The sequence below is a fragment of the Saccopteryx bilineata genome, chromosome 3 (assembly GCF_036850765.1).
Source record: "Saccopteryx bilineata isolate mSacBil1 chromosome 3, mSacBil1_pri_phased_curated, whole genome shotgun sequence".
Classification (NCBI taxonomy): domain Eukaryota; kingdom Metazoa; phylum Chordata; class Mammalia; order Chiroptera; family Emballonuridae; genus Saccopteryx; species Saccopteryx bilineata.
The window spans coordinates 174,412,459-174,440,329 of record NC_089492.1 but is presented as its reverse complement, the minus strand read 5'-3'; the positions used below and the strand labels follow the sequence as shown (position 1 = coordinate 174,440,329).

Here is a 27,871-nt window from a genome sequence, read left to right as displayed (position 1 = left end):
TATATCAGCTTAGTGTGAAAAATTAAATGTAAATTGTAGCTTTTGGCAGAGTTTTCAAAGAGATTTTACTTTTTTTAAATTAAAAATATCCTACTAGCCTGACCAGGCGGTGGCGCAGTGGATAGAGCATTGGACTGGGATGTGGAGGACTCAGGTTCGAAACCCCGAGGTCACCAGCTTGAGCGCGGGCTCATCTGGTTTGAGCAAAGCTTGAAAGCTCGCCAACTTGGACCCAAGGTCACTGACTTGAGCAATGGGTTACTCGGTCTGCTGTAGCCCCACAGTCAAGGCACATATGGGAAGGCAATCAATGAACAACTAAGGTGTTGCAACAAAAAACTAATAATTGATGCTTCTCATCTCTCTCTGTTCCTGTCTGTCTGTCCCTATCTATCCCTCTCTCTGTCTCTCTCTCTGTCAAAATGATAATAATAAAAAACAAAACAAAACCTTACTATTTGGAAAATAAAATAATTTCTAATGATGTCATTTGCTCCTGTGGATTTCCTTACTCCTTTTGGATTTTGGTGGCAAGTGCTATTTTGGGGGCAGATATTCCCTCTTACAACCATAGATTTTTAGTTCTAGGATAAGCCTAAGAATTCCTTTTGATTAACCACTTTTATGTACTGTATATGTCAGAAAACTAAGGCTGGGGGAGGAAGGATTGACTGTCAATTCGCAGCACAGTCAGGGCCTGATGTTAGGTCCCTTGGACAGGCAGTGTACACTTTTCCTTCTTCACCAGCCTGCCCTTTAATACATTGTGTTCTCAGAAAGAACCAGGCAAGTGGCCCATACTCAGTAGAGAAGGGAGCAGACAGAGGTGTGTTCTGTGCATCTTCCTGCTTTTAATTTGCCATTCAGTCCTTTCAGTGGTATAGGTTTTTTTTTTTTTTTTTTACAGAGACAGAGAGTCAGAGAGAGGGACAGACAGACAGAAACGGGGAGAAATGAAAAGCATCATTCATCAGTTTTTTGTTGTGACATCTTAGTTGTTCATTGATTGCTTTCTCATATGTGCCTTGACCACTGGTCTTCAGCAGACCAAGTAAGCCCTTGCTCAAGCCAATGACCTTGGGTCCAAGCTGGTGAGCTTTTGCTCAAACCAGATGAGCCCGCGCTCAAGCTGGTGACCTCGGGGTCTCGAACCTGGGTCATCTGCATCCCAGTCCGACGCTCTATCCACTGCGCCACCGCCTGGTCAGGCTAGGTTTTAATTTTAATTAATTACTGTAAAATATAGGAAGTAAGTGAGCTCTTTTGCGGTACTTTTTTTTTTCAGTGTCATTCTAGTTACTTCTGACAAGGATGGTCAGAAGACAGAGGGCAGTTTTATTTCTACAAGCATACAGCAGGGCTGTTCCGCTGACTGACATGCTGTTTATATACCGTGGGTTAAAACCACTTTCATGTGGGTTCTGAGATACATAGGGAGGTTTCAGAAGACCTTGGAGATGGCTACCACACAGTTTTACTTCCCTTCCCCTTTTTGTTTACTGGGAAATCTCTGGTTATTTAGTTGTTGAGTATTTTTTATTAAGATTTTTAACTCCTTTATTATAAAATACAATAAAAACATTGAAAATCACAGAAAAATGTGATAGTGAATTTGTTAGTGAATATTTTTTTAAGTTGGGCACCCTTATAACTCCCACCCAGTTCAAGAAATAAAACAATCCTCAGCCACTTTGGATACCCCGTTAGGGTCCCCATCAACATCGCAGTACTCTCCTCACCTCCACAAGGGAACTCTGTCTTGATTTTATAATAATTATAATTTATGATCCTTTGTGGCTTTATTACCCTAGTGTTGTTCTGAGATAATAAAGCTAAGTCTTGCCCATTTAAAAAAAAAACTGATGTATATTTTATTTTTATTCATTCATTCATTCTATTCATTCATTTATTTTTGCCTGCCAACACAAGAGAGAGACAGACAGACAAGGATGGACAGATAAGAAGGGAGAGAGATGAGAAACATCAACTCATAGTTGTGGCACCTTAGTTGTTCATCAGTTGCTTTCTCATACGTGCCTTGATTGAGGTGCTCGGGCCAAGACAGTGATCCCTTGCTCAAGGCAGTGACGTTGGGCTCAAGCCAGTGACTGTAGGGTATGTCTGTGATCCTTTGGTCAAGCTAGAGATGCTGCGCTCAAGCTGGTGAGCCCGTGCTCAAGCTTATGACCCTGAACTCATGCCGGCGACCTTGGGGTTTCAAACCTGGGTCCTCAGTGTCCCAGCTCAGTGCTCTATCCGCTGTATTACCACCTGGTCAGGTTATATTTTAAATGTTTCTTATTCTACATTTCTTCCCCTTCCATTTCTTTCTTTTCCTTGTAATTTACATGTTTAAGAATCTGGACCTTTTAACCTGTGGACTTTCTGTCCTCTAGATTTTGTTGAAATTCCACATGTTTCTCTGTCCTCTGCAAATTGACAGCTGGCTACAGAGCCTTGGCAGAACTTTGTGTTGTGTTGCGTTTTATAGCATTGTGTTGAGTTATATTGCATTGCATTGTATTATATTGTATTGTATCGTATTGTATTATATCCTTTCGTCAGAAGGCTCATAATGAGAGATTGTTTTCTGTTTCATGATGCTACCAGACATTGATGCTTAATGTCCAGATTCATTACTTCTGAGGTTTAGGAAATGATGATATTTTATTTTATCATCTTGTTATAAATTAGCTGTAATAGTTTTATAAGGAGATGTTTTTGTTCATCTGATATTTACTCATTAGTAGAATTTATAGAGAAACCTCCCTATGTATCTCAGAACCCACATGAAAGTGGTTTTAACCCACGGTATATAAACAGCATGTCAGTCAGCGGAACAGCCCTGCTGTATGCTTGTAGAAATAAAACTGCCCTCTGTCTTCTGACCATCCTTGTCAGAAGTAACTAGAATGACACTGAAAAAAAAAAAGTACCGCAAAAGAGCTCACTTACTTCCTATATTTTACAGTAATTAATTAAAATTAAAACCTAGCCTGACCAGGCGGTGGCGCAGTGGATAGAGCGTCGGACTGGGATGCAGATGACCCAGGTTCGAGACCCCGAGGTCACCAGCTTGAGCGCGGGCTCATCTGGTTTGAGCAAAAGCTCACCAGCTTGGACCCAAGGTCATTGGCTTGAGCAAGGGCTTACTTGGTCTGCTGAAGACCAGTGGTCAAGGCACATATGAGAAAGCAATCAATGAACAACTAAGATGTCACAACAAAAAACTGATGAATGATGCTTTTCATTTCTCCCCGTTTCTGTCTGTCTGTCCCTCTCTCTGACTCTCTGTCTCTGTAAAAAAAAAAAAAAAAAACCTATACCACTGAAAGGACTGAATGGCAAATTAAAAGCAGGAAGATGCACAGAACACACCTCTGTCTGCTCCCTTCTCTACTGAGTATGGGCCACTTGCCTGGTTCTTTCTGAGAAAGACAGAATAAATTTTAAATTCTTTTATTTACCTAGTTCCTAAAATGATGAATTATTTCCCCATCATTCTCAGAAGATGACTGAAAACTTGTTTCTTTTTTTAAAAATATGATTAGAAACTCAAGAATTTAAACATACTTGGACTTAAGTCAATTGCAAATTTTTATCCAAGTTCACATTGCCCTGTGTCTGGCTATTGTGAACCCCTTCAGGTTGGCTTCTGACTTTTTCTTGACATGACCTGGGTACTCTTTGATAGCTTCATTATTCTCAAGTGATATGATATGATGTTCTAAGATCATATTCTACGTTTCCTATCACAAACTTGGAATTAGTCCTTCCCTAAGAAGTGCTTTTTTTTAATGCTAAATGTCATTTCATGTTCACATCTGGGTACTTTGCTTCTACGTTGGTTTTTGATTCTAGGCCTTTTTAGTCTTTTCAGTAGACACACACACACACACACACACACACAATACCACATACACATTGCCACTCACAAATTTTAAGAAAAAATGCCTCATGATTTCATATTGATATTTCTAATTTACATTTAGGACTAGAGGGTTTTTAATTTAATTTTATATATTACATCTATATATCCTTCCTTCTCACCAAGATTCCTAGTTATCAAATACATAATGGAAGCCCTGGCTGGGAAGCTCAGCTGTTTGGAGCGTTGTCTTGATACGCCAGGATTGTGGGTTTGATTCCTGGTCAGGGCACGTAGAGGAATCAACCAATGAATACATAAATGTTCCCTCCCCTCCCCTCCCCTCCCCTTATTCTCTCTTCTTTCTTTTCTTTCTTTCTTTCTTCCCCTCTCTCCCTCCTTTCCCCTCCCTTTCTCTCTCTCTAAAAGAAAAATCAATGAACACATTAAAAAAGTGAAAAAGAACATAGAGGAAGATAGAATTAGAAATATCCTATAGTCTTTATTAGCTTTATTTCACTTTACATATACTGTACAGTACTATACAGTATTATTTTATAATAATAATAATACATGTACTTACACAGCCAATCTTAATTACTGAAAAAGTTTTTTAGTTTTTTTTACAAATGCTATCTCCATTCTCATCCCCAAAATTTTAATGGGAGTTCTGTATTTACATTGTTCAGCCATAGGAGCCATTGCATATTCAGTCGCTCCCTTTTCATCTTTATTTGCTATTCATCCTATAAGTCTGCTTGACACTAGACCTTACATAAATATCCCTCTAGTTATTCTTGGTGTTTGAAACCATTCTAACTAGGTTCCTTTAGGAAGGGCTCCTAGAAACAAAATCCCCTTACTAGTGATGTGTTAACAGTACCCTTTATACTTAAAATTTTGTCAGTTTTAGGTTATATAAAATTTTGGGTCACATTTTCGTTATGTCTGGTGACAGCATAATTTTTTCCCCTTATAAGTCATGTGTCATTTTGTCTAGAGTACCAAAGGAATTTTTTCTTTTCCTCTGGAGTTCAGCAGTATTATTAGAATATATCTTGGTGTTGGTTGTTCTAGAGCAATTATCATACATTATATGATCTTTTAATATGTACCCAAATAATTTTTAAAAATTTTATGTCAGTTTTCTTGAATTATAAGTTTTAGTGCTTTTTTTTCTGTTCTATTGCTTTAGGGCAATGATTTTCAACTAACTGATGTGCAGCAGGAGACACACTGGCATGCTGCAAGAATTTAAAACATACACAATTCCCTCAGACTGCCAAATAAAAGATGTCAGCAACCAACACAGCAGTAGCTATCCAGTGTGAATGATCAAAATTATTGTCAGAAAGAAACACTCAAACCAAGCCTCAAACTGAGGGAAGGGAAGAGGAAGAGAAGGGGTACAAGGAGGGGGAAAGAAACAGATGGTCGCTTCTCCTGTGTGCCCTGACTGGGAGTCGAACCAGCGATGTCCATACGCTTGGCTGACACTCTATCCATTGAGCCACCAGCCAGGGCCTACTTTTACATTTTAGATAAGGCACTGTGTAATAGCAACTACTATGGTCCCACTTATAATTTGCTCTGTCTGCCATGGCAGTTTTTCTGCAGTAATTCAAATTCTCTTATTTCTTTCAGGTCCTATTTCTTTTGTTTCTAGCTTCAAATTAAGAATTTTTATATTATTTCTGTGACTGGGACAGTAAGTTATGTGTAAAACTACAGATATGTAGCATTCTGCTTATTGGTTCTGAGATTAAGACAATCACATCAATCTAAAAAGTTGGTTTTCTCTCACTGTGTGTGTGTGTTTGCACACATCTGTGCATTAGTAAAATGTGCAGTTACTTAAAGGACCAATCATAGATTAATTTTAGTAGAATTCAGACAAAAATCTTTAGAAGGCAATGGAGCTTTTAAGTTAACCACAGATATCAGCTAGCCTTAATAATTAAACCATCCCAAGAATAACATGCTTTGTCTTTATAGAAGAAGGTAATGGATAATTAATGGGATTATATAGTTTAGAGATAACCAAATCTTTTCTCTCAGCCTTAGCATATATAATTTTTGACCCTAGATAGTTTATACTTGCTTCATAGTCACCGTTCAATAACTATTAGTTGACTGTATAAAAAGCAACTATTAGTTGATTGTATAAAAATTTTTCAATTGCTGACAACCTATTGTTTTTCATGTATATATACCTACAGCCTTTTTATTGTTATTGCTGCACCTTACAGTAGTAACACGGAGCATAGAAGAGACACTTTTTTTTTTTTTTACAGAGACAGAGAGCCGGAGAGAGGGACAGACAGGAACGGAGAGAGATGAGAAGCATTAATCATCAGTTTTTCGTTGCAGCACCTTAGTTGTTCATTGATTGCTTTCTCATATGTGCCTTGACTGTTGGCCTTCAGCAGACCGAGTAACCTCTTGCTCGAGCCAGTGACCTTGGGTCCAAGCTGGTGAGCTTTTTTTTTTTTAAATATTTTATTTATTGATTTTTTAGAGAGAGAGGAGTTGAGAGAGAGAGACAGAGAGAGAGAGAAAGGGGAGGAGCAGGAAGCATCAACTCCCATATGTGCCTTGACCAGGCAAGCCCAAGGTTTCGAACTGGCGACCTCAGTGTTCCAGGTCGACGCTTTATCCCACTGCGCCACCACAGGTCAGGCCCAAGCTGGTGAGCTTTTGGTCAAACCAGATGAGCTTGCGCTCAAGCTGGCGACCTCGGGGTCTTGAACCTGGGTCCTCGGCATCCCAGTCTGACGCTCTATCCACTGCTCCACCGCCTGATCAGGCTAGACGAGACACTTTAAGCATGTTTTTCTTTTATGTGGGTCAGAGGGAGTCCATAGTTCCTTTACATGTCACTTTGTGGAGCTTTAGTTTCTTCTTCATAATAGACAATGGTAATAAGGAAGAAAACCTCTTTTTCTGTTGTATATTATGTACATTTTGGTTTGTTTGAGTCATATTGCTAAACTATTTCATTTGCTTGGTTATTTCAGTTGATAATTTGAATAGATGTTAGTGTGGGTGATACTGGTGTTAGTGTAATGAAGTTTATCTGTTGGCCAGCATTGCAAACAATAGAAGCTTTCTGGTCCACCCCCCTCAAATGCATTCTGTTCTGTCCATTATGTTGGTATTAGATCCTTTTTTTTCCCTCTTCCTTTTCTTTGAGAAAGGCAGGAGAGAAAGACAGAGAAACAGGAACACCAAGCTGTTCCTATATGTGTCCTGACCATATTAGGACATTTTAAAAGAAGAGTATGGGGCAGTATCTGTTTCACTGAAGCTTATTTCCTTTCTGGAACTAGGGCTGAACAGTGGTTTCAAGATTTGTCTGTGATCAGCTGTCTGTTTCTGTGAAGTCAAAAGTTGCATTTATAATTAATACCTTTTTGATCTGAGGTCAGATTAATTATAACCAATAGTTCTATTTTCTGAAGATATGAAAATAGAATTTTGTTTTATTTTATTTATGTATTTCTTTTTGAGAGAGACAGGAACATTGAACTGCTCCTGTATATATCCTGACAGGGGAATCGAACCAGCAACCTCTGTACTCCAACAAACCAAACTATCTGGCCAGGGCTTAATTTTTAAAGTTTTTATTTAGAGACAGAGAGAGGAAGGGGGAAGGAAAGCATTTATCTGTTGCTCCACTCAATCATGCATTTATTTTACTTTTATAAGTAACAAAGAGCTTTTCTCTTAAGCCCCTCCCCCCAAGAAATCAGATTTTATATTTAACTAATGTCTCTTTGGAAAAGTGACTTTGAAAAAGATGTTAAAAACCTGAACATTTTGTTTAGAAACCTGCTTTAAGTGTTTTTTTAAACATTTTTTTAAACATTTATTTTTATTTTTTAAAATTTATTTATTAAATTTAATGCAGTGACATTGATAAATCAGGGTACATATGTTGAGAGAAAACATCTCCAGATTATTTTGACATTTGATTGTGCTGTATAACCCTCCCCCAAAGTCAAATTGTCTTCTGTCACCTATCTGGTTTTCTTTGTGTCCCTCCCCTCCCCCAACTCCTCTCTCCCCCTACCTCCCAACCCAGTGGCCATCACATTCTTGTTCATGTCTCTGAGTCTCATTTTTATGTTCCATCTATGTATGGAATCATATAGTTCTTAGTTTTTTCTGATTTACTTATTTCATTCTGTATAATGTTATCAAGGTCCATCCATGTTATTGTAAATGATCCGATCATCATTTCTTATGGCTGAGTAGTATTCCATAGTATATATGTACCAAAGCTTTTTAATTCACTCGTCCTCTGACGGACACTTGGGCTGTTTCCAGATCTTCGCTATTGTGAACAATGCTGCCATAAACAGGGGGGTGCATTTCTTCTTTTCATACAGTATTATGGTGTTCTTGGGGTATATTCCTAACAGTGGGATAGCTGGGTCAAAAGGCAGTGCGATTTTTAATTTTTTGAGGAATCTCCATACTGTTTTCCACAGTGGCTGCACCAGTCTACATTCCCACCAGCAGTGCAGGAGGGTTTCCTTTTCTCCACATCCTCCCCAGCACTTATTCTGTGTTGTTTTGTTGATGAGCGCCATTCTGACTGGTGTGAGGTGATATCTCATTGTGGTTTTAATTTGCATTTCTCTAATGATTAGTGATGTTGAGCATTTTTTCATATGCCTATTGGCCATCTGTATGTCCTCTTTGGAGAAGTGTCTATTCATTTCTTTTGCCCATTTTTTGGATTGGATTGTCTTCCTGGTGTTGAGATTTACAAGTTCTTTATAAATTTTGGTTATTAACCCCTTATCAGACGTATTGTCAAATATGTTCTCCCATTGTGTAGTTTGTCTTTTTATTCTGTTCTTGTTGTCTTTAGCTGTGCAAAAGCTTTTTAGTTTGATATAGTCCCATTTGTTTATCCTGTCTTTTATTTCACTCCCCCGTGGAGATAAATCAGCAAATATATTGTTCCGAGAGATGACAGAGAGCTTACTGCCTATGTTTTCTTCTAATATGCCTATAGTTTTAAGGCTTACATTTAAGTCTTTTATCCATTTTTAGTTTAGTTTTGTGAGTGGTGTAAGCTGGTGATCTAGCTTCATTTTTTTGCAGGTAGCTGTTCAATTTTCCCAACACCATTTGTTAAAGAGGCTGTCTTTACTCCATTGTATTTCCTTACCTCCTTTGTCAAATATCAGTTGTCCATAGAACTGTGGGTTTATTTCTGGGTTCTCTGTTCTGTTCCATTGATCTATATGCCTGTTCTTTTGCCAGTACCAGGCTGTTTTGAGTATAATGGCCTTGTAATATAAGTTGATATCAGGAAGTGTGATACCTCCCACTTTATTCTTCTATTTTAAGATTGCTGAGGCTATTCGTGTTCTTTTTTGGTTCCATATAAATTTTTGGAATATGTGGTCTATATCTTTGAAGTATGTCATTGGTATTTTAATTGGTATTGCATTGAATTTATAGGTTGCTTTGGGTAATATAGACATTTTAATGATGTTTATTCTTCCTAACCATGAGCACGGTATATGCTTCCACTTGTTTGTATCTTCCTTGATTTCCTATATCAATGCTTTGTAATTTTCCGAGTACAAGTCTTTAGTCTACTTGGTTAAGTTTACTCCTAGGTACTTTATTTTTTTGGTTTTAATTGTGAAGGGGATTGTTTCCTTAATTTCTCCTTCTGACTGTTCATTGTTGGCGTATAAAAATGCCTCTGATTTCTGAGTATTGATTTTATATCCTGTCACATTGCTGAATTCATTTATCAGGTCCAGTAGTTTTTTGACTGAGACTTTAGGGTTTTCTATATACAATATCATATCATCTGCAAATAATGATAGTTTTACTTCTTCTTTTCCAACTTGAATGCCTTTTATTTCTTCTTCTTGTCTGATTGCTGTGGCTAGGACTTCCAGGACTATGTTAAATAAGAGTGGTGAAAGGGGGCACCCCTGCCTTGTTCCTGATTTTAGGGGTATTGCTTTTAATTTTTTCCCATTGAGTATGATGTTGGCTGTGGGTTTCTCATAGATGGCTTTTATCATGTTGAGGTATGTTCCCTGTATTCCCACTTTGCTGAGAGTTTTGATCATGAATGGGTGCTGGACTTTATCAAATGCTTTTTCTGCATCTATTGAAATTGAAACCATATGATTATGGTTTTTCTCCTTCTTTTTGTTTATGTGATGAATCACATTGATTGATTTGTGAATATTGTACCAGCCTTGCCTCCCCAGAATAAATCCCACTTGATTATGGTGTATGATTTTTTCCATATATTGTTGGATCTTGTTTGCTAATATTTTGTTGAGGATTTTAGCATCTATATTCATCAGAAATATTGGCCTATAATTTTCTTTCTTTGTGTTGTCTTTGCCTGGTTTTGGAATCAGAATTATGCTCGCCTCATAAAAGGAGCTTGGAAGTCTTCCTTCCTCTTGAATTTTTTGAAATAGTTTGAGAAGGATAGGAGTTAGTTCTTCTTTGAATATTTGGTAGAATTCAGTTGTGAAGCCATCAGGCACCGGACTTTTCTTTGTTGGGAGTTTTTTGATAACTGTTTCGATCTTATTTGGTGTAATCGATCTCTTTAGGTTTTCTGATTCTTCCAGAGTGATTTTTGGAAGATTATATGTTTCAAAAATTTTTCCATTTCATCTAGGCTGTCTAGTTTTTTGGCATACAGTTCTTCATAGTATTTTGTTACAATATTTTGTATTTCTGTTGTGTCAGTTGTTATTTCTCCACTCTCGTTTCTAATTTTATTTATTTGAGTCCTCTCTCTCTTTTTCTTGGTGAGTCTAGTTAAAGGTTCATCAATCTTGTTTACCTTTTCAAAGAACCAGCTCCTAGTTCCATTGACTCTCTGTATTGTTTCTTTAGCATCTATGTCATTTATTTCAGCTGTGATCTTTATTATTTCCTTCCTTCTACTACATTTGGGCTTTACTTGCTGTTCTTTTAGATGCAGGGTTAAGTTGTTTATTTGAGCTTTTTCTAGCTTCTTAAAATGTGCATGTAGTGCTATGAACTTCCCTCTCAGTACTGCTTTCGCTGTCCCACAAATTTTGAGTTGTTGTATGCTCATTGTCATTCGTTTCTAGGAATTTTTTTATTTCTTCTTTGATCTCATTTTTAATCCATTTGTTACATAACAACCTGCTGTTTAGTTTCTATGTATTTGAGAATTTTTGAGCTTTTCTGTTGTTGTTCATTTCTCGTTTCATGCTGTTGTGATCGGAGAAAGTGCTTGAACTGATTTCAATCTTCTTAAATTTGTGGAGAGTACTTTTGTGCCCTAACATGTGTTTCCTCTTAGAGAATGAACCATGAGCACTTGAAAAGAATGTATATTCTGCTGCTTTAGGGTGAAAGGTTCTGAAGATATCTATTAAATTGAGTTGATCTAGTATGTCCAATAAATCTGCTGTTTCTTTGTTAATTTTCTTTCTGGAGGATCTATCTAGTGATGTTAGTGGAGTATTAAAATCCCCTACAATTATAGTATTTCTGTTACTCTTGCCCGTTAAGTCCACCAAAGTCTGCTTTATATATTTAGGTGCTCCTATATTAGGTGCGTAGATATTTATAATAGTTATATCTTCCTGTTGGATTACTCCCTTTATCATTATGTAGTGGCCTTCTTTATCTCTTACTATATCCTTTGTTTTAAAGTCCAATTTGTCTGATATAAGTATTGCTACCCCAGCTTTTTTTTCATTTCCATTTGCATGAAATGTTTTTTTTCATCCTTTTACCTTCAATCTATGTGTATCTTTTGTTCTAAGGTGTGTCTCTTGTAAACAGCATATGTACGGGTCCTGTTTTCTTATCCACGCAGCTACCCTATGTCTTTTGATTGGATCATTCAATCCATTTACATTTATGGTTATTATTGATATTTAATTGTATATTGCCATTTTATTCTTTAAAGTTGTATTCCTTTTTTGCTATATTTTTTCCCCACTTTGATCTGTTTACATCAGGCCCTTTAATATTTCCTGCAGCATTGATTTGGTTGTAATGAATTCCTTGAGTTGTTTTTTGTCTGTAAAGCTTTTTATTTCTCCTTCAATTTTAAACGATAGCCTTGCTGGATAAAGTAGTCTTGGTTGTAGGTTCTTGTTCTGCATCACTTTGAATATTTCTTGCCATTCCCTTCTGGCCTCAAGTGTTTCTGTTGAGAAGTCAGATGTCATCCTTATGGGGGCTCCTTTGTAGGTGATAGCTTTTTTTTCTCTTGCAGCTTTTAATATTTTCTCTTTATTGCTTAACTTTGGTATTTTAATTATGATGTGTCTTGGTGTAGGTTTCTTTGGGTTTCTCTTTAATGGAGTCCTCTGTGCTTCTTGAACTTGTGAGAGTTTCTCTTGCATTAATTTAGGGAAGTTTTCAGCTATGATATGATTGAACAAAATCTCTATCCCTTGTTCTTTTTCTTCTTCTTCTGGAACCCCTATGATGTGGATGTTATTTCTCTTCATGTTTTCACAGAGCTCTCTAAGAGTTTCCTCAGTCTTTTTTATTCTCTTTTCTTTTTTCTTCTGTGCTTTCATGCCTTCATTTCAGTTGTCCTTCAACTCGCTGATTCGATCCCCAGCTCTATCTATTCTGTTTTTAATTCCTTCCATTGTGGTCTTTATTTCTGATATTGTATTTGTCATCTCCGTCTGATTCTTTTTTATACTTGCTATTTCTTTATTTAGGTGTTCATAATGACCATCCATTGTTGTTCTAAGTTCCCTAAGCATCCTTACAATCATTATTTTGAACTCTGTATCTGGAAGTTTGATTATTTCCATATCACTCAGTTCATCTCCTGAAGGTATCTCTTGTGATTTCATTTGGATTGCACTTTTTTGTCTTCTCATTGTGTTTGGGTGTTTTATTTGTAGAGTTGGTTGAGTCTAGGCTCGGTGTTGTCTTCCTCCAGTTTTCAGTTGTGTTATTTCTAGGTCTTCTTAGTTTGGTATCAGCTATTATTTGATTTGAGCATCTTTGAAGTCTTGGATTTGGGCATCTTTGAAGTTTTGGATTTGGGCATCTTTGAAGTCTTGATTTGTTTGTTTTCTTAACAGGTGATAGTCTTGTTTATTGATATCAGCAGGAGGCTTCCTTGAAAGTGTATCCAGGAATGCGATGGGTGTAACCTGAGACTCTGAAGGCCTCTTCAGCCAACTAATCTCTCTGGGGGCAGGCTGTTTTCTCAGCTTCAGTAGGGGGAGGTGTATCTCAGATCTCCATGGAGACCTGAGTTACTGCCCATCCTTCGTACTTCTTGTTTTCAGCTGTGTCTGGTTGCACTGATTGGAGCTGGAGAGATGTCCGGAGATCTCTGATCCCAAAGCAATTCAGTACTGTTTTGTGGAAGGTTCAGTCCCTCCTCCAGGTATGGCCACCTCCAGCACAGATGAGTCAGCTTTTTAGTTTGTTTCCTGCATTCCTTAGCCCCTCACAGTCTGTCCCTCTCCCTGTCCTTTCCACTTGGAAGATAAGCTGGTCTTTTCAACACACCTCACTCCCTGGTCGCCAGGCAAGTGGCTGTGAGTCATATTTTCTGCTCTGTTTCCCATGTGAGATTTGGTCTGGGCTCTCAGCCTCTCCCTCTCCTCTGTTCCTGTAAGCAGAGGAGATTCAGGCACTCTCTACCAGGTTTGTTGTGGCTTCTTCTTTGCTCCTTGGTTTTTGAGAGCTGGTTTTGTAATCCACGCTGACTTTTCTTAAATTGATTTGTATTCTAGTTTGGTGTTGAGAGCTCGGCGTCTTTGCGTCTGCCTACTCCGCTGCCATCTTCCCATCTCCTGCTATAAGTGTTTAAAACAACTTTATTCAAACTAAAAAAGGAATTGTTAATTCTAAATTTGTCTGGGTCTCCCCTTCGAAACAAGGTTGGGGTCTAACATTACTCCAGCTCAGATTTTATTCAGGATTGTAAAGCCAGAAGCCGGGGCTACCATCACAGCAGCAGCCCGGCCCATGCAGGTTCGCATTGGATTCGCACAGTCGGTAAAGAAACAACGGGTGGGCCATAGTCTTTAATTCTAGCTTGCACCCGGCGGGCCATCGTCTTTAATTCTAGCTTGCACCCGGCGGGCAAGTAAAAATACACACTGGGCTCCAAAACCCACTTACATTCAGTGCTCACAAAGCCACTGACTTATCTGAGTTTCCTAGAGTCAAAGGTTTTTAGCTCACCAGCCTTATTCTCCTCAGTTCCCCATCTCCTTCCTTATCCCAGATACAAACTCTACACAAACTGGCATCTCACTCAGCACTCCGCCATCTTGGCTGCTTCTCCTGGCCTACTCCACGTGGCCTCCTTCTGCTCTCTGCTCTGCTCTCTCCTCTAATGATAATCTCAGGAACCAAGAGCACAAGCTCCCGCTCCGTCCCCATTTTATAGTGTAGAAATCCAAACTCTTTTTTTTTTTTTTTTTTTCTTTTTCATTTTTCTGAAGCTGGAAACAGGGAGAGACAGTCAGACAGACTCCCGCATGCGCCCTACCGGGATCCACCCGGCACGCCCACCAGGGGCACGCTCTGCCCACCAGGGGGCGATGCTCTGCCCATCCTGGGCGTCGCCATGTTGCGACCAGAGCCACTCTAGCGCCTGAGGCAGAGGCCACAGAGCCATCCCCAGCGCCTTGGCCATCTTTGCTCCAATGGAGCCTTGGCTGCGGGAGGGGAAGAGAGAGACAGAGAGGAAAGTGCGGCGGAGGGGTAGAGAAGCAAATGGGCGCTTCTCCTGTGTGCCCTGGCCGGGAATCGAACCCAGGTCCTCCACACGCTAGGCCGACGCTCTACCGCTGAGAAATCCAAACTCTTAATCCAATATACAAAATAGGGAAGTCTCTAATACAAAGTTACTTCTTTGAGGCATGATTGGATTGTACCACCCCACATCAAAAAAGGGTGGGAAAGGCTTAATCCCAAAACCAAGCCCCAGGCTACAAGGATTCTCAACACACATTAATATCACCTGGGCAACGGCCTCTTTAACAAAGTGAGCATAATACATTTTATCTGCCCAACAAGGATGGATGGAGCTCAAGTATGCATTTTACTTTAGAATTTTTATATCTTTAATTCATTTTTAGTGGGAGTCAATTTTCCTAATTTCTTCTTTAGTATATAACAGATTTGTTGGGCAGATAAAATATATTATGTTCAGTTTGTTAAAGATGACGCTGCCCACGTGAGGCCGTCACCCAGGTGATATTAATGTGTGTTGGGGATCGTTGTAGCCTGGGGCTTGGTTTTGGGATTAAGCCTTTCCCACCCTTTTTGATGTGGGGAGGTACAATCCAATCATGCCTCAGAGAAGTGACTTTGTATTAGAGACTTCCCTATTTTGTATATCGGATTAAAGGTTGTGAAGTTACAGTATAAAATAGGGGCGGAACGGGAGCTTGCTCTCTTAGCTCCTGATATTAACATTAGAGGAGAGAGCAGAGCAGAAGAGCAGAGGAAGGCCACGTGGAGGAGGCCAGGAGAAGCAGCCAATATGGCGGAGTGTTGAGTGAGAAGCCAGTTTATACAGAGTTTGTGCGGGGAGAAGGAAGGAGTTGGGGAACAGAGGTGATTAAGTTTGGTGAGCTAGAAACCTTTGATTCTAGGAAACTCGGATAAGTCAGTGGCTTTGTGAGCACTGAATGTGAGTGAGTTTTGGAGCCCAGTGTGTATTTTTACTTGCCCGCCGGGTGCAAGCTAGAATTAAAGACTATGGCCCACCAGTTTGTGGCTCCGTTGTTTCTTTACCGACTGTCCAAATCCAATGCAAACCTGCATGGGCCGGGCTGCTGTGTTGGTGGCCGTGGCTTCTGGCCTTACAAGATTCATGTTACAATTTAAATTTAGTGTTTCTTGATGAATGTGATAAAGTACAATGAGTTATGCAAATTGGATGGTGGATTGAATAAATATAACAGCTGATCAGGGTGTCTCTTCTTAATGTCACTTTACTAAGGTCTGATATACTGATATACTCTTGAGTTTCCTGTTCTTTTTTCTCCCCTTCTGCTTTTTGTTCCATTCTTCTGTAAGGCTATTACCTCCTAATATGTTTGCTATGAGTATAGTATCAGAATAGTGATTTTAAGGGGGGTGAACTAATTGCAAATTTGCTTTTCATTTTATAGGGATATTATTTTTCATGGTAGGAATATACATGCCATAAGTTTAGGTTATTTTCTATGTTAATCCTTTTAAGGAAGGGGTGTTTTTCTTTAGCTTAACAAGAAGGAACTGATTGATTTAAATGATATGTGCTGTGTATTTTAAAAGCAGTTTTAAATGTAGTGAGGTATCGTATATATAGTCATCTGCTTTCCACTAATCTTTACTCATCTTACTTTGCTTTGGATCTGGAAGTAACACAAAAATACCAGTGCATCTTACATTTCATGATATAAGGGAGGGGGGAAAACCTTCTATATTTGTATCCTCTTAGGTTCAACAATTGGGGCCTGGGAATTAAACTGATGAAAGATGGATGATAGGAAAAAAGAAAAAACAGATTTAAGTAAACGTGGAAGTTCACAAAGAAATGTGACTCCAAGGAGCAATTAGAATTTCGAGATCATATACCATTTTAATAAAGGGGATAAAGAGTGGAGAAGACTTTAGACAAAGGAAAAAGCTTATGGGAGGGTGATTAGGATATTAATGGTAAATAAAGGTTGTTTAATAGGGTTTGTTATGTAGTAGTTCTTTCTGGTATTAGAGAGGGAGGTAACATTCCAAGTGAAAATTTATGTTCTGCTTTTAGCCAGATATGGGAGGGGAGAGAGCTTGTTCCTCTCCAAGTCTTCTGTTTCTAAAATGCTTCCAGTTCAAAATAATCTTTATGCCAAAGTGGCATATTTTGGGTTGGCATATTCTGGTGCCCTTCAATGAGAAAAGAAGTTTCTACTAATTCTTTATTTGAATCTGCAGTGATTTCTTCTCTGTGTTTGAACTGAGATCACTAATTTTCTTTTGCAGTATTTCATTTTTAAAATATTAAGGTATGTTTTATAATATATACAATATATTAGTATGAATTATATATAATTGTATGTATTTTTTGGTCTGTAAACTTGTATTTATTAATGAAGTAATCATTTACTTAAAGTGTACATTTATATTTTTGTTTAGTTGCAGGGGTCCCCAAACTTTTTACACAGGGGGCCAGTTCACTGTCCCTCAGACCGTTGGGGGGCCACCACATACAGTGCTCCTCTCACTGACCACCAGTGAAAGAGGTGCCCCTTTCTGAAAGTGCGGCGGGAGCTGTATAAATCGTTTCAGGGGGCCACATGCGGCCCGCGGGCCGTAGTTTGGGGATGCCTGGAGAGATCTTCTTTTTAGCTTTTTCAGCTTCAGGTGTATTCCTTGAAGCACAAGTTTGTCTTAATAGCCAACAGGCCTCTAAGTATATATTGGACTCATATTAGGCACAAAATATTCTATTAATGAATTTGTGCAAAGGTGAGGTTGTTGATTTTAATCTTTTACTCCAGAAATTTTTATAGATTTCTTGCATAACAGTTAGAAATGGTGCGGTGGTGTGGTAGATTGAGTTAAAAAGTTAAATAACATATTGAGAAGTAATAACTGACAGGAAAGAAAGAGAAGAATCAAAATTATCATTTACTGAGTTTATTTATTATGGACTACTCAGCCCTGTGCATCTTGGTAAGCTCTGGCTTAGGACATCATTATGTCTAAAGAAAGGGAGTGATGGATGCCTGCCATACTGTCTTCACTTTGGCCATTGCCAAGCTGTTTAATCTTTCTTATCCTCACTTTCTTCTTTTATACAGTGAAGTGACAGAGCTAGAAAGTTTTGAATGTCTCTTACAGATGTCAGACTCTTATCTACATGATGAGCTAAGGCAGTTAACTATAGGTTATTGAGATTCACTCACTCTATGTATCATCTATCATCTATCATATTATATGAGATAATTGTTTTATATAATCATTATATAGTATATGTATATTACACATACAGATAGGAAGTATATGCATGACATGTATTGTAGAAATATTTCCTTTGAAATGGTTTTATTTATTTTTTTATTTACCGAACATGATTTGGGATGTAGACCAGTGTAGAGGATAAAGCTTTAGGAGGTGAAAGGAAACAAATCAGGATGAATAACTTTAAGCTATTTGAGGTAGAGTTTAATAATTAAGAACATATGGTCAAAAACAGGTATTCCGTGATTAAACAGGAAAATTTGAAGTAATGAACTCCCTTCCTCTGAGGAAAAAAAGCAGAAGCCACATGACCACTTATAAGGAATACTGAGAAAATATTGACTATTTGGCTAAAGTATGTTCGATTGGGAAACTTTCCTATCCAAGAGGAGGAGCTCATTAATGTTGGGGGGAGCAAGTTTAGAATGTATATAAGGAGGGTTATGGTATATGCCTCATCCTAGATGGTTCCAATCCTAGGATGATGTCTTACTTCAGGCACTGGTCAAGTCTTTCCTGGGCCTTATTTTGATGTCAAGCTTTTAAGAAGAGTGTTACAAGTGTCTTCTTTATTTTCTTAATTTGTTATTTAGTTGTTATAAACAATTTGGAATATTCCCTTTTAGGATTTATTCTATGCACATGTCTTCTTGGTACCTTCTTTATAAAAATGGGACATAGTTTACATTCTGTTCTATAACTTGGTATTTTTCTATAACTTTATGTGTTGTGTACATACCTCCATGTCAGTACTTATAGATTTTCATACTTCTCTTAAATAATTGTAAACATTTATAAAAGTTCTTTTATGTGCCAGAACTCTTTAAAGTGCATTTCATTTATTAGCACATTGGGCTTTCACAACAACTTCATGAGGTAGAAACTTCTGTTACAAATGCAGAAACTAAAGCACAGAGAGGTGAGATAACGCACCTATAATTACATAGGAAATAATAGAGCTCACACAATCTTTGGACCTAGCAGCCTAGCTCTAGAACCTGTACTTGACTTACTTCACTGCTGTGTTTCTCGAAGGACTGTGCTGTCCCGTGATTGCCTGTGCCTCCTTCATTTAACTGCTCCGCCATGGTTAGAGCTGGAGTCCTACCCTCCCCTTTTTTGCTTCTACAATATACTGGCTCTTTTCTGTCTACTAATAACGTTTGTGACCCAAAACACCCAAATTCCTGTCCTTAGGAAATTCACACTCAGGCAGTGGTGGTTAGGTAGGTGACAGACTATTAAAACTCAAGAAAATAATGTAGTATAGGAGAAGGTGAGGGGTAGTATGAAAAAGAAATAGAGCAGCAAAGCAAATCATGGTGTGGCTATGGCAGGTCACAGTTTAAAACAGGGTTAGATCATAACAGATGATGAAAGACTTGACAGTTGAAAGAGAGCCCTGGGAACACTTGGCAAAAGTGTGTCGTGGAGCGAATGCAAGGGCCTCATGTGGGACCCTGCGTGCAGTTTTCCGGGAACACTTAGAAGCTGACCAAGAGAGCAGTGGCAGTTTAGGGTGTGTGGGGAAGGAGGGAGGGAGGAGGGTACCCAGGTAGTTAGAGCCTTGTTGGCCATATTTAAGAACCATGACTTTGAATCTGTGATCCTTGTGAGATAATGATTCATAAGACTTGTTTTGAGGGAGAAGGGGTGCAGTTGTCTGGCTTTAAAAAGATCACGCAGGCTGCTGTGTTGAGACTAAACTCTAAGGGAACAAAGGTGGAAGGAAGCAAATGTTAGTTGCTTAAAGCAGCATGGCAGCAGTGGAGGTGGTACACGTGGGTGGAACATGGACATGCTTTCAAGGTGCAGTCAGAGGGATTTGCTCATGGACTGGGAGTGAGAGAACAAGACGTATAAAGAATAATTCCAAGACTTTTGAAAAGAACAACTGGAAGAATGGACTTGCTATTAATTCATTGACCATTAACGTGCACGTATGTCTTGATATTGAGTTTCTGAAACAGAACATACCTATGGGCTTTGGTACTGGAGATACAGCTTTCCAGCCACTGACTTTTGAAACCAGATTGTGTGTATGCATGATCATCTCGCAAGATTGGAGTTTCAGTTTTAGAGAAGTGGAAACGTCGTAGAGACAAGCTGGCTCTTCAGATGACATAGCTGGGTGTTGTCAGTGTTTTTCACTGAATGACCTTTAGTTTCACAAGTTCAGAAACTTGATTTCATAAATTTACCTGGAATTAAATGGACTCAGGGACTAAACTTCTAGTAACCAGTTTCACAAATTCAGTTTCTCATGGAGGCACATCTGACTGTAGTCAATGGTAGCCAGCATCCTAGAGTTAGTTACAAGGATTCCCAAACTTCCAGCTGCTGTCTCCAATTTTCTGGGGAAATGCTAATTTCCTGACTCCCTGGGAGAGTGACTTTCAGCAGCCAGCCTAGCAGGAGTCAGAGAGAGACATCTCACTATGACCCAAGGAATCAGCCCCGTTCTTTGCACTTGGTTCCCTTTGAAGCCATGAGGCTAGTTAGGCTAACTGTGCATTTTACTGTGTTTCGTAGTTTCTAGCTAGCATGCAGGCACCAATCTATGTCCTATTCTTACATATATTAAAGTCACAGAATCCTTTCTTCAAACAGAATCATCCACAGACCCTTGGTGCGCAGAGAGTAAATGAAAGCACAGTGACAGATGCAGTGGTGGAGGAGACTGAGGGAGGAGGATGGCAATGATGTTTCTGGTCTGCCTTACTCAGCCTCCTTTGTGCCCCTGATCTGGTCACTTAGGGATCTCATTTGGTGTCAGGGTTACACAGCCCTTCTTTCAGAGAAAGCTGCCTCTCCTCCATAACTGGCTGCCCTTCGGTCTCTTTACAGGAGTGCATGCTGGTTCTCCCACAGGTCTACACTCAGCATTCTTAACTCCAGATCTTCATTCTTCCCTTTCATGCAAAAACCTGGTTTTAAGACTCATTCCTTTTTTTTCCTACTAGACTGTGAACTACTTGAGATCATGACTTCTTTCTTGTGTGTGTGTGGCATATGTGGTAAGTGAATGAATCAGAATGAAAAAACAAAATGCTGAATTAGTGACTTTTTAATAAACCCTTATTTTTATAGGTGAGCCCAAGAGCTTGTATTGGCAGTAAGAACTTGTATTGGAATCACGTGGACATTTCTTGATTGGTTTTATCTGTCTTAGGTGCTCACTCTGTGTGCCACTGTTATAGATGTTGCAAAATTTACCCTTTGGACTCCTAAACACACTCTGAGAACATTTTAGAAAAGTCTAGGTGCAATGAAGACTACATTCTTTCTTCTCATGGGGCATAAAATGTGCGCTTATGTTTTACTTTTGTTGGTTAAAAATATATTCAGTCTGTGATCCTGGGATTATATTATAATCTAGTACTTTGAATTTGAATGTCTCTAGACATTCTCAGTTACACATTTGAATACATTTCTTTGAATTGTTATTTTCAGGTTAATGAATCCTATCAAGTCTTAGAGTTACTTTATTTTCAATTATTTTGCAGCTCTTTCCCTATCTCAAAAAGTCCTGACACATTTAGGAAGGCCATCATAGTGATTGAAGTCTATCACAGTTGCAGATCCTTAGTTCTTTTTTTTTTTTTTTTTTACAGAGACAGAGAGTGAGTCAGAGAGAGGGATAGACAGGGACAGACAGACAGAAACGGAGAGAGATGAGAGGCATCAATGATTAGTTTTTCATTGCGCGTTGCAACACCTTAGTTGTTCATTGATTGCTTTCTCATATGTGCCTTGACCCCGGGCCTTCAGCAGACCGAGTAACCCCTTGCTGGAGCCAGCGACCTTAGGTTCAAGCTGGTGAGCTTTTGCTCAAACCAGATGAGCCCGTGCTCAAGCTGGCTACCTCGGGGTCTCGAACCTGGGTCCTCTGCATCCCAGTCCAACGCTCTACCCACTGCGCCACCGCCTAGTCAGGCAATCTTTAGTTCTTTTCTCTTACATTATTTGCTAAAATGTTTTTTGCATTTCACATGACTACTTGCCTATACATAAATAAATACTTAAAATACTCGAATATTTGGCCTGACCTTTGGTGGCGCAGTGGATAAAACGTCAACCTGGAAACACTGAGGTTGCCAGTTCAAAACCCTGGCTTGCCTGGTCAAGGCACATATGGGAGTTGATGCTTCCTGTTCCTCCTCCTCCTCCTCCTCCTTCTTCTTCTTCTTCTTCTTCTCCTTCTTCTTCTTCTTCTTCTTCTTCTTCTTCTCTCTCTCTCTCTCTCTCTCTCTCTCTCCCCCCTCTCTAAAATGAATAAATAAAATATTTTAAAAAATTAAAAAAAATACTCGAATATTTGAATGCAAACTGTAACCATATGTAGGGTAGTTAAGAATATGCTTTGTACAGAAGCAGACTAATTTGACCCTCTTTCTGGTGTTGTGAGGACATTTTTTGGAGTGTATTAGTATACATTTAGAAATACAAATCAGATATATATATATATATATTTAAAAGTACTTTCTCATGAACAAAAGTTTTGGTTGAAGAAAACATTATTATGAGTATTATTATGAGTATTTTATGTAAATTAATTATCAACTTGCAGGAAAGAGATAAAGAATGGAGAAATGAACATGGAGAAACAACATTTGTTCCTTACCTGCTACTTGTAGAGGATGTTTTTCTAGACACAGGCGTGAATTTATTTCTTTTCTAATAAACTGTTACTTGACTCACAGGATGCAGGAAAACAACTGTCAAATATTAAACTGTGTTCTACTTTGAAGACATTCAATATATGATAATCTCTGTAGATTTCTGTGCTGTTTTAATAAGGAATCTTTATGTTTTTTTCTGTGATGCAGTGAATTTTAAGATTCTGTACAGCCTGACCAGGCGGTGGCGCAGTGGATAGCATGTTGGACTGGGATGCCGAGGACTCAGGTTCGAGACCCCGAGGTCACCAGCTTGAGCACGGGGCTCATCTGGTTTGAGCAAAAGCTCACCAGTTTGGACCCAAGGTTGCTGGCTCAAGCAAGGGGTCACTCAGTCTGCGGTAGCCCTCCGGTCAAGGCACATATGAGAAAGCAATTAATGAACAACTAAGGTGTCGCAAAATGAAAAACTAATGATTGATGCTTCTCATCTCTCCATTCCTGTCTGTCCCTGTCTATCCCTCTCTCTGACTCTGTCTCTGTAAAAAAAAAAAAAAAAGATTCTGTACAAATTCTTGTTTGCATTTGGTGCTTGGCAGAAGAGAGGGAAAGATTTATGTTTTCTATATTAATCAAGTCAATGCTCTACACAAGGCTTTGTTTCTTTTAATTTGGAAATATGTTTCAAAAAATATTAATGATTATTTTGAATTAACTTTATATTTTTTCATTTTAATTAATATTTCAAGGCTATCTTATCTGAAGACATGAAAATTCATACTGTTTTTAAATTTCTTAAGCTATTATTCTTATCAGCAATCATATTTTGAATGATAAAGCTTTTAAACTATACCTGTGCTGGATATGTTTCTAAAGACCCATTTTTTAAAGGCTTTTATTAACCTGAACAAAACTAACTAAACAAAAAGAATAGTATATGAGAAGAGAATGTTTAGAACAAGAATACTTTTTGAGAAATTGCCTTAATGCTTTTGCTACTTTATTTGGTCACATATAAAGTGCAGTATTAATATTCCATAACTGGGATGTGAGTTTTAGCTTAGATTTTAGTTCTGGTCTACCATCTTATTTTAAAGCCAAATCCAGTAAAAGCATGAATAAAAGCAATAAGTAATTTTAAGTTAATTACTTAATGAAGCATCTCTAGTTTGAACTTTTTATTTTCTACTGTTCTGCGTACTCCCTTAACATCTTCCTTGGACAGTTTTGTGACCTGATCTAATGTTTATACTGTCTCCAGAACCATTTTCCTCAGTTGTTATTTGTTGGCTGTACTGTTTTCAAATGTGTTACATAATTAACTGCATAATGGTTACCTTGACAAAGCGTTGTATAGATGCTAACCATCATTATTTATTGTTGCTGTACTATTGTTGTTGGTGGTGATGTTACCTCCTTTTTGTTTTCCATAGCAATATTTTTATGCTATAAAAAATGTTTCCACATCTCTAAACAACCTTCCAGTTTTGTACTAAATGCGATTTTCCCTTTAGAATCTAAAATCTACCCCGTGCTTCACTCCCTACCAGCTGACTTTTCGAGAGAGTTGACAGGCATTAGTGGATCCTCAGATTTAGTGTGTCCTAGGTGAGTTTCTTACCTTTTAGTTCACTTCTCAGTCAGCTACTCCTGACAGCTAATGGCTGCCTTTTTATTTTTTTAGGCTAGGGATTCACAAACTCTCACCTTTGGGCAAAATGTGACCTGCTGCTTGTTTTTCTAAATGCAGTTTTATTAGAGCACAAACACACCCATTTGTTTCAGGGGTCCCCAAACTTTTTACACAGGGGGCCAGTTCCCTGTCCCTCAGACCGTTGGAGGGCCGCCACATACAGTGCTCTTCTCACTGACCACCAATGAAAGAGGTACCCCTTCTAGAAGTGCAACTGGGGCTGGATAAACGGCCCCCTGGCAGCTGTAGTTTGGGGACACCTGGTTAGGTATTATGTATGGCTGCTTTGGTCTAAAACGGCAGAGTTCCAACAGCTATGACCAGCAAAGCCCTTCATAGAAAATGTTTCTTGACCCCTGCCTTAGACTCAAAACCTTGGCATCACTTTTGATTCTTTCTTAGGGTTTCCCAAGTAAATTTTAGCAAGAGAACTAATCTCCTTTTCTTTAATCCCCCCTCCCACCCCTCTTCCACATGCACTCACATCCATCCCTTTGTTAAGGGTATTCATTTAATTTCCCCGTCTCTTGGTTTCTTTCTCCTTTCTATTTCATTTTACACCTTGTGAAAGTTTGATTCCACTTTGTGTCAACTCAGCTACCAAAGCTTAAGAGGCTTTCCTATTGCCCACTGAGTTAAATACTGTCAGCCTCTTTCACAGGCTCCTTCAACATACACGCCCTATCAGTCTCCTTTATACAGATTTTTTTCTATAATGAAATACTTTCTCCTTGCTTTCTTTTTTTCCATGCTGTAAAACCTGCTGGAGCTTTCTCTGCCTTCGTTTTCACCCTCTCCAACTTCTCTATTTCTTCTTAAACTTCTCTCAGTTTTGTGTGTGTGTGTGTGTGTGTGTGTGGTGGGGGGTTGTGGTGAAGGTTTTTACTGTATTTCCTAGGTGCATGTTCTTTTCCCTCTATGATATGTTGCCTGTACATCTTTTTGTCATTTAGAACATTTATTTTTTTTTTTTAATTTTTTTTTTTCTCTGAAGCTGGAAACAGGGAGAGACAGTCAGACAGACTCCTGCATGCGCCCGACCGGGATCCACCCGGCACGCCCACCAGGGGGCGACGCTCTGCCCACCAAGGGGTGATGCTCTGCCCATCCTGGGCGTCGCCATGTTGCGACCCTCCTGGGTGTCGCCATGTTGCGACCAGAGCCACTCTAGCGCCTGGGGCAGAGGCCACAGAGCCATCCCCAGCGCCCGGGCCATCTTTGCTCCAATGGAGCCTTGGCTGCGGGAGGGGAAGAGAGAGACAGAGAGGAAGGCGCGGCGGAGGGGTGGAGAAGCAAATGGGCGTTTCTCCTATGTGCCCTGGCCGGGAATCGAACCCGGGTCCTCCGCACGCTAGGCCGACGCTCTACCGCTGAGCCAACCAGCCAGGGCTAGAACATTTATTTGATGCTGTGTTGCTTATGTCATTTTACGTCTCATCTATGTTAAACCATAAGCTTGTTGATTGAGTACAAGGCATATGCCTTCCTCCTTACTCTTTTTCTTTAAACACCATCATGTTTTAGATGCACTTAGTAAGTCATTGAATCCCTTTATGGGTTTAATTATTGGTGATCTCACAGACTCTCTTGGATGTCTGGCAGTGATTCTAGGTGATACGGCTATAGTTCTTGAGGAAACCAGATCTTACTTCCTTGTATAGATGATTAATGTAAATGGAAAGATTTTTTGTGATAAAGTATTTCATATTTATTACAAGAAAACTATTTGTGTGCAACAGTGTGCTTGGTACTGATAAAAAACTAAAACCAGGTGGCAGAGTCAGGCTTTTATTCTCTTAGATATGTTAAGCAATCTGTAGAAGTCAGATCTTTTTTATTTTATTTAACAAGTTTTTTTCAGGATTCCAAGTGGAAAAATTGTACCAAAGTACTCTTAAGTCATTGAAATGAAACTCAGGTGCTGTTAAAATAGTATTTTATATTCTGCCTATACATTAATTTATTTAATCATTTTCTGAATACTTCCTGTATTATACCATCTATGGTATAATAAATAGACACATACAGAAGCCTTACTCTATTTCTTTAAACAGTTGTCAGAAAATCTAGTTTCATGTTTAGATGGGCTTATTATTTACAGAACTCATATGCATTAACATCAGTTTCCACAGGTGTACCTATGAGCAAAATAATTCACATGCTCTTGTCTTTAATCTTTTAGAAAAGCTCAAGAGGAGAACAAGAAGGTAGTGCTGGCTGGATGTGTCCCTCAAGCCCAGCCTCGTCAGGACTACCTGCAAGGACTGAGCGTCATAGGGGTAAGCTTGTACCTGAGGGAGAAAGAAATCTTACACTGTCAGAACACGCAATAACTACACATACTATTTTCTACATCTACGTTACTACAAACTTTGTTATACTTATGTCTGTCCTCAGTATACTTCCTCTGTTGTTGTGAAACTTGGTCATGTCTGTGTAACTTTTCCATCTTAGCAAAAAATCATGTTCTAGAGTCTCTCATTAAAAAAACAACAAAAAACTCGTTGTTGGGGGTGAGGGTGGTATATTGAGTGGGACACTTGAATCCATGTTAACACAATAAGTTAAAAAACTAACAGAATAAGCCATAGCATGGAATTTAAGTCTCTGAATAATTTCCTAGTCTTTATCTGCCTGTCCAGTATTGCCATGTCATCATCATTTTCCTGCTCCACTAGACTGCTTGTCATCTCCCAGTACCTACATGCCTGTTTTGGAATGCAACACTTCCCTTATACTTATGCCCTGGCCCCCCAGTCTCGACTTCCATGTTACCATTCTGTAAAGCCATTTCGGACATTCTGTGCAGTTCTCAATAATCCTGTCTATGGGTTTTTGCTTACTGTGCAGTTACTTGTTATTTGCTCTCAGCCTTTCACAGAGTTGTGATTTGGGGGTTAATGTACATGATTTTTTGAATAAAACCTACCTCTGCATTTAAATTATTAACTTTACGGCCTGACCAGGCAGTGTGCAGTGGATAGAGTGTTGGACTGGGATGTGGAGGGTGCAGGTTCGAGACCCTGAGCTCACCAGATTGGGCACAGGTTCATCTGTTTTGAGCAAAGCTCACCAGCTTGGACCCAAGGTCACTGGCTCGAGCAAGGGGTTGCTTGGTCTGCTGACGCCCCACAGTCAAGGCACATATGAGAAAGCAATCAATGAACAACTAAGGTGTCGCAATGAAAAACTAATGATTGATGCTTCTCATCTCTCTTTGTTTCTGTCTGTCTGTCCGTATCTATCCATCTGACTCTCTGTCTCTGATAAAGAAAAAAAATTATTAACTTTACGATGACAGCTGTTCAATTTTTTTTAACCTTCACTATGTTTCTTTAGCCTTTTTCACGATGCCTGACATATAGTAGGCACTCCATAAGTGTTGGGTGACTGACTGACTATATTTTTGGTGTTGTCATACATTTTTCCCCATTGGACAGCCAACTCTCAGAAGTCAGGAGACTACTGTCTGCTATCTGCTGTATTCTGGTGGCATCACTGTTCAAAGAATGTCCATTGGTCTGTATTTGTTGACTGCGTGGTGGTGCTTTGTCCTTCCCGTCACTGCAGCTGTCCTCAGTGTGCTCGGAAATGAGCTTTGAAGAACTATACAAATATTGTATGCATGTAGAAAAAAGTTGCATGAAGAAGTGGCACCTCAATTGAGATTTATTGGATTCCTCATTTGATGTACCACTGACAGGTTCTTCTACT

The 27,871-nt window shown here is 39.0% G+C and overlaps 1 protein-coding gene across 7 annotated transcripts in view; it reads left to right on the top strand.

Annotated features, from left to right (window-relative positions):
- The window catches only part of CDKAL1 (CDK5 regulatory subunit associated protein 1 like 1), a 1,056,598-nt gene that overhangs the window by 228,885 nt on the left and 799,842 nt on the right, over positions 1-27,871 (top strand). For all 7 annotated transcript variants that reach the window (XM_066268295.1, XM_066268291.1, XM_066268292.1 and 4 more), the window contains one exon: positions 26,340-26,436. In XM_066268295.1, coding sequence (XP_066124392.1) covers positions 26,340-26,436 — 97 coding nt within the window. The remainder of the gene's footprint in view (positions 1-26,339; positions 26,437-27,871) is intronic.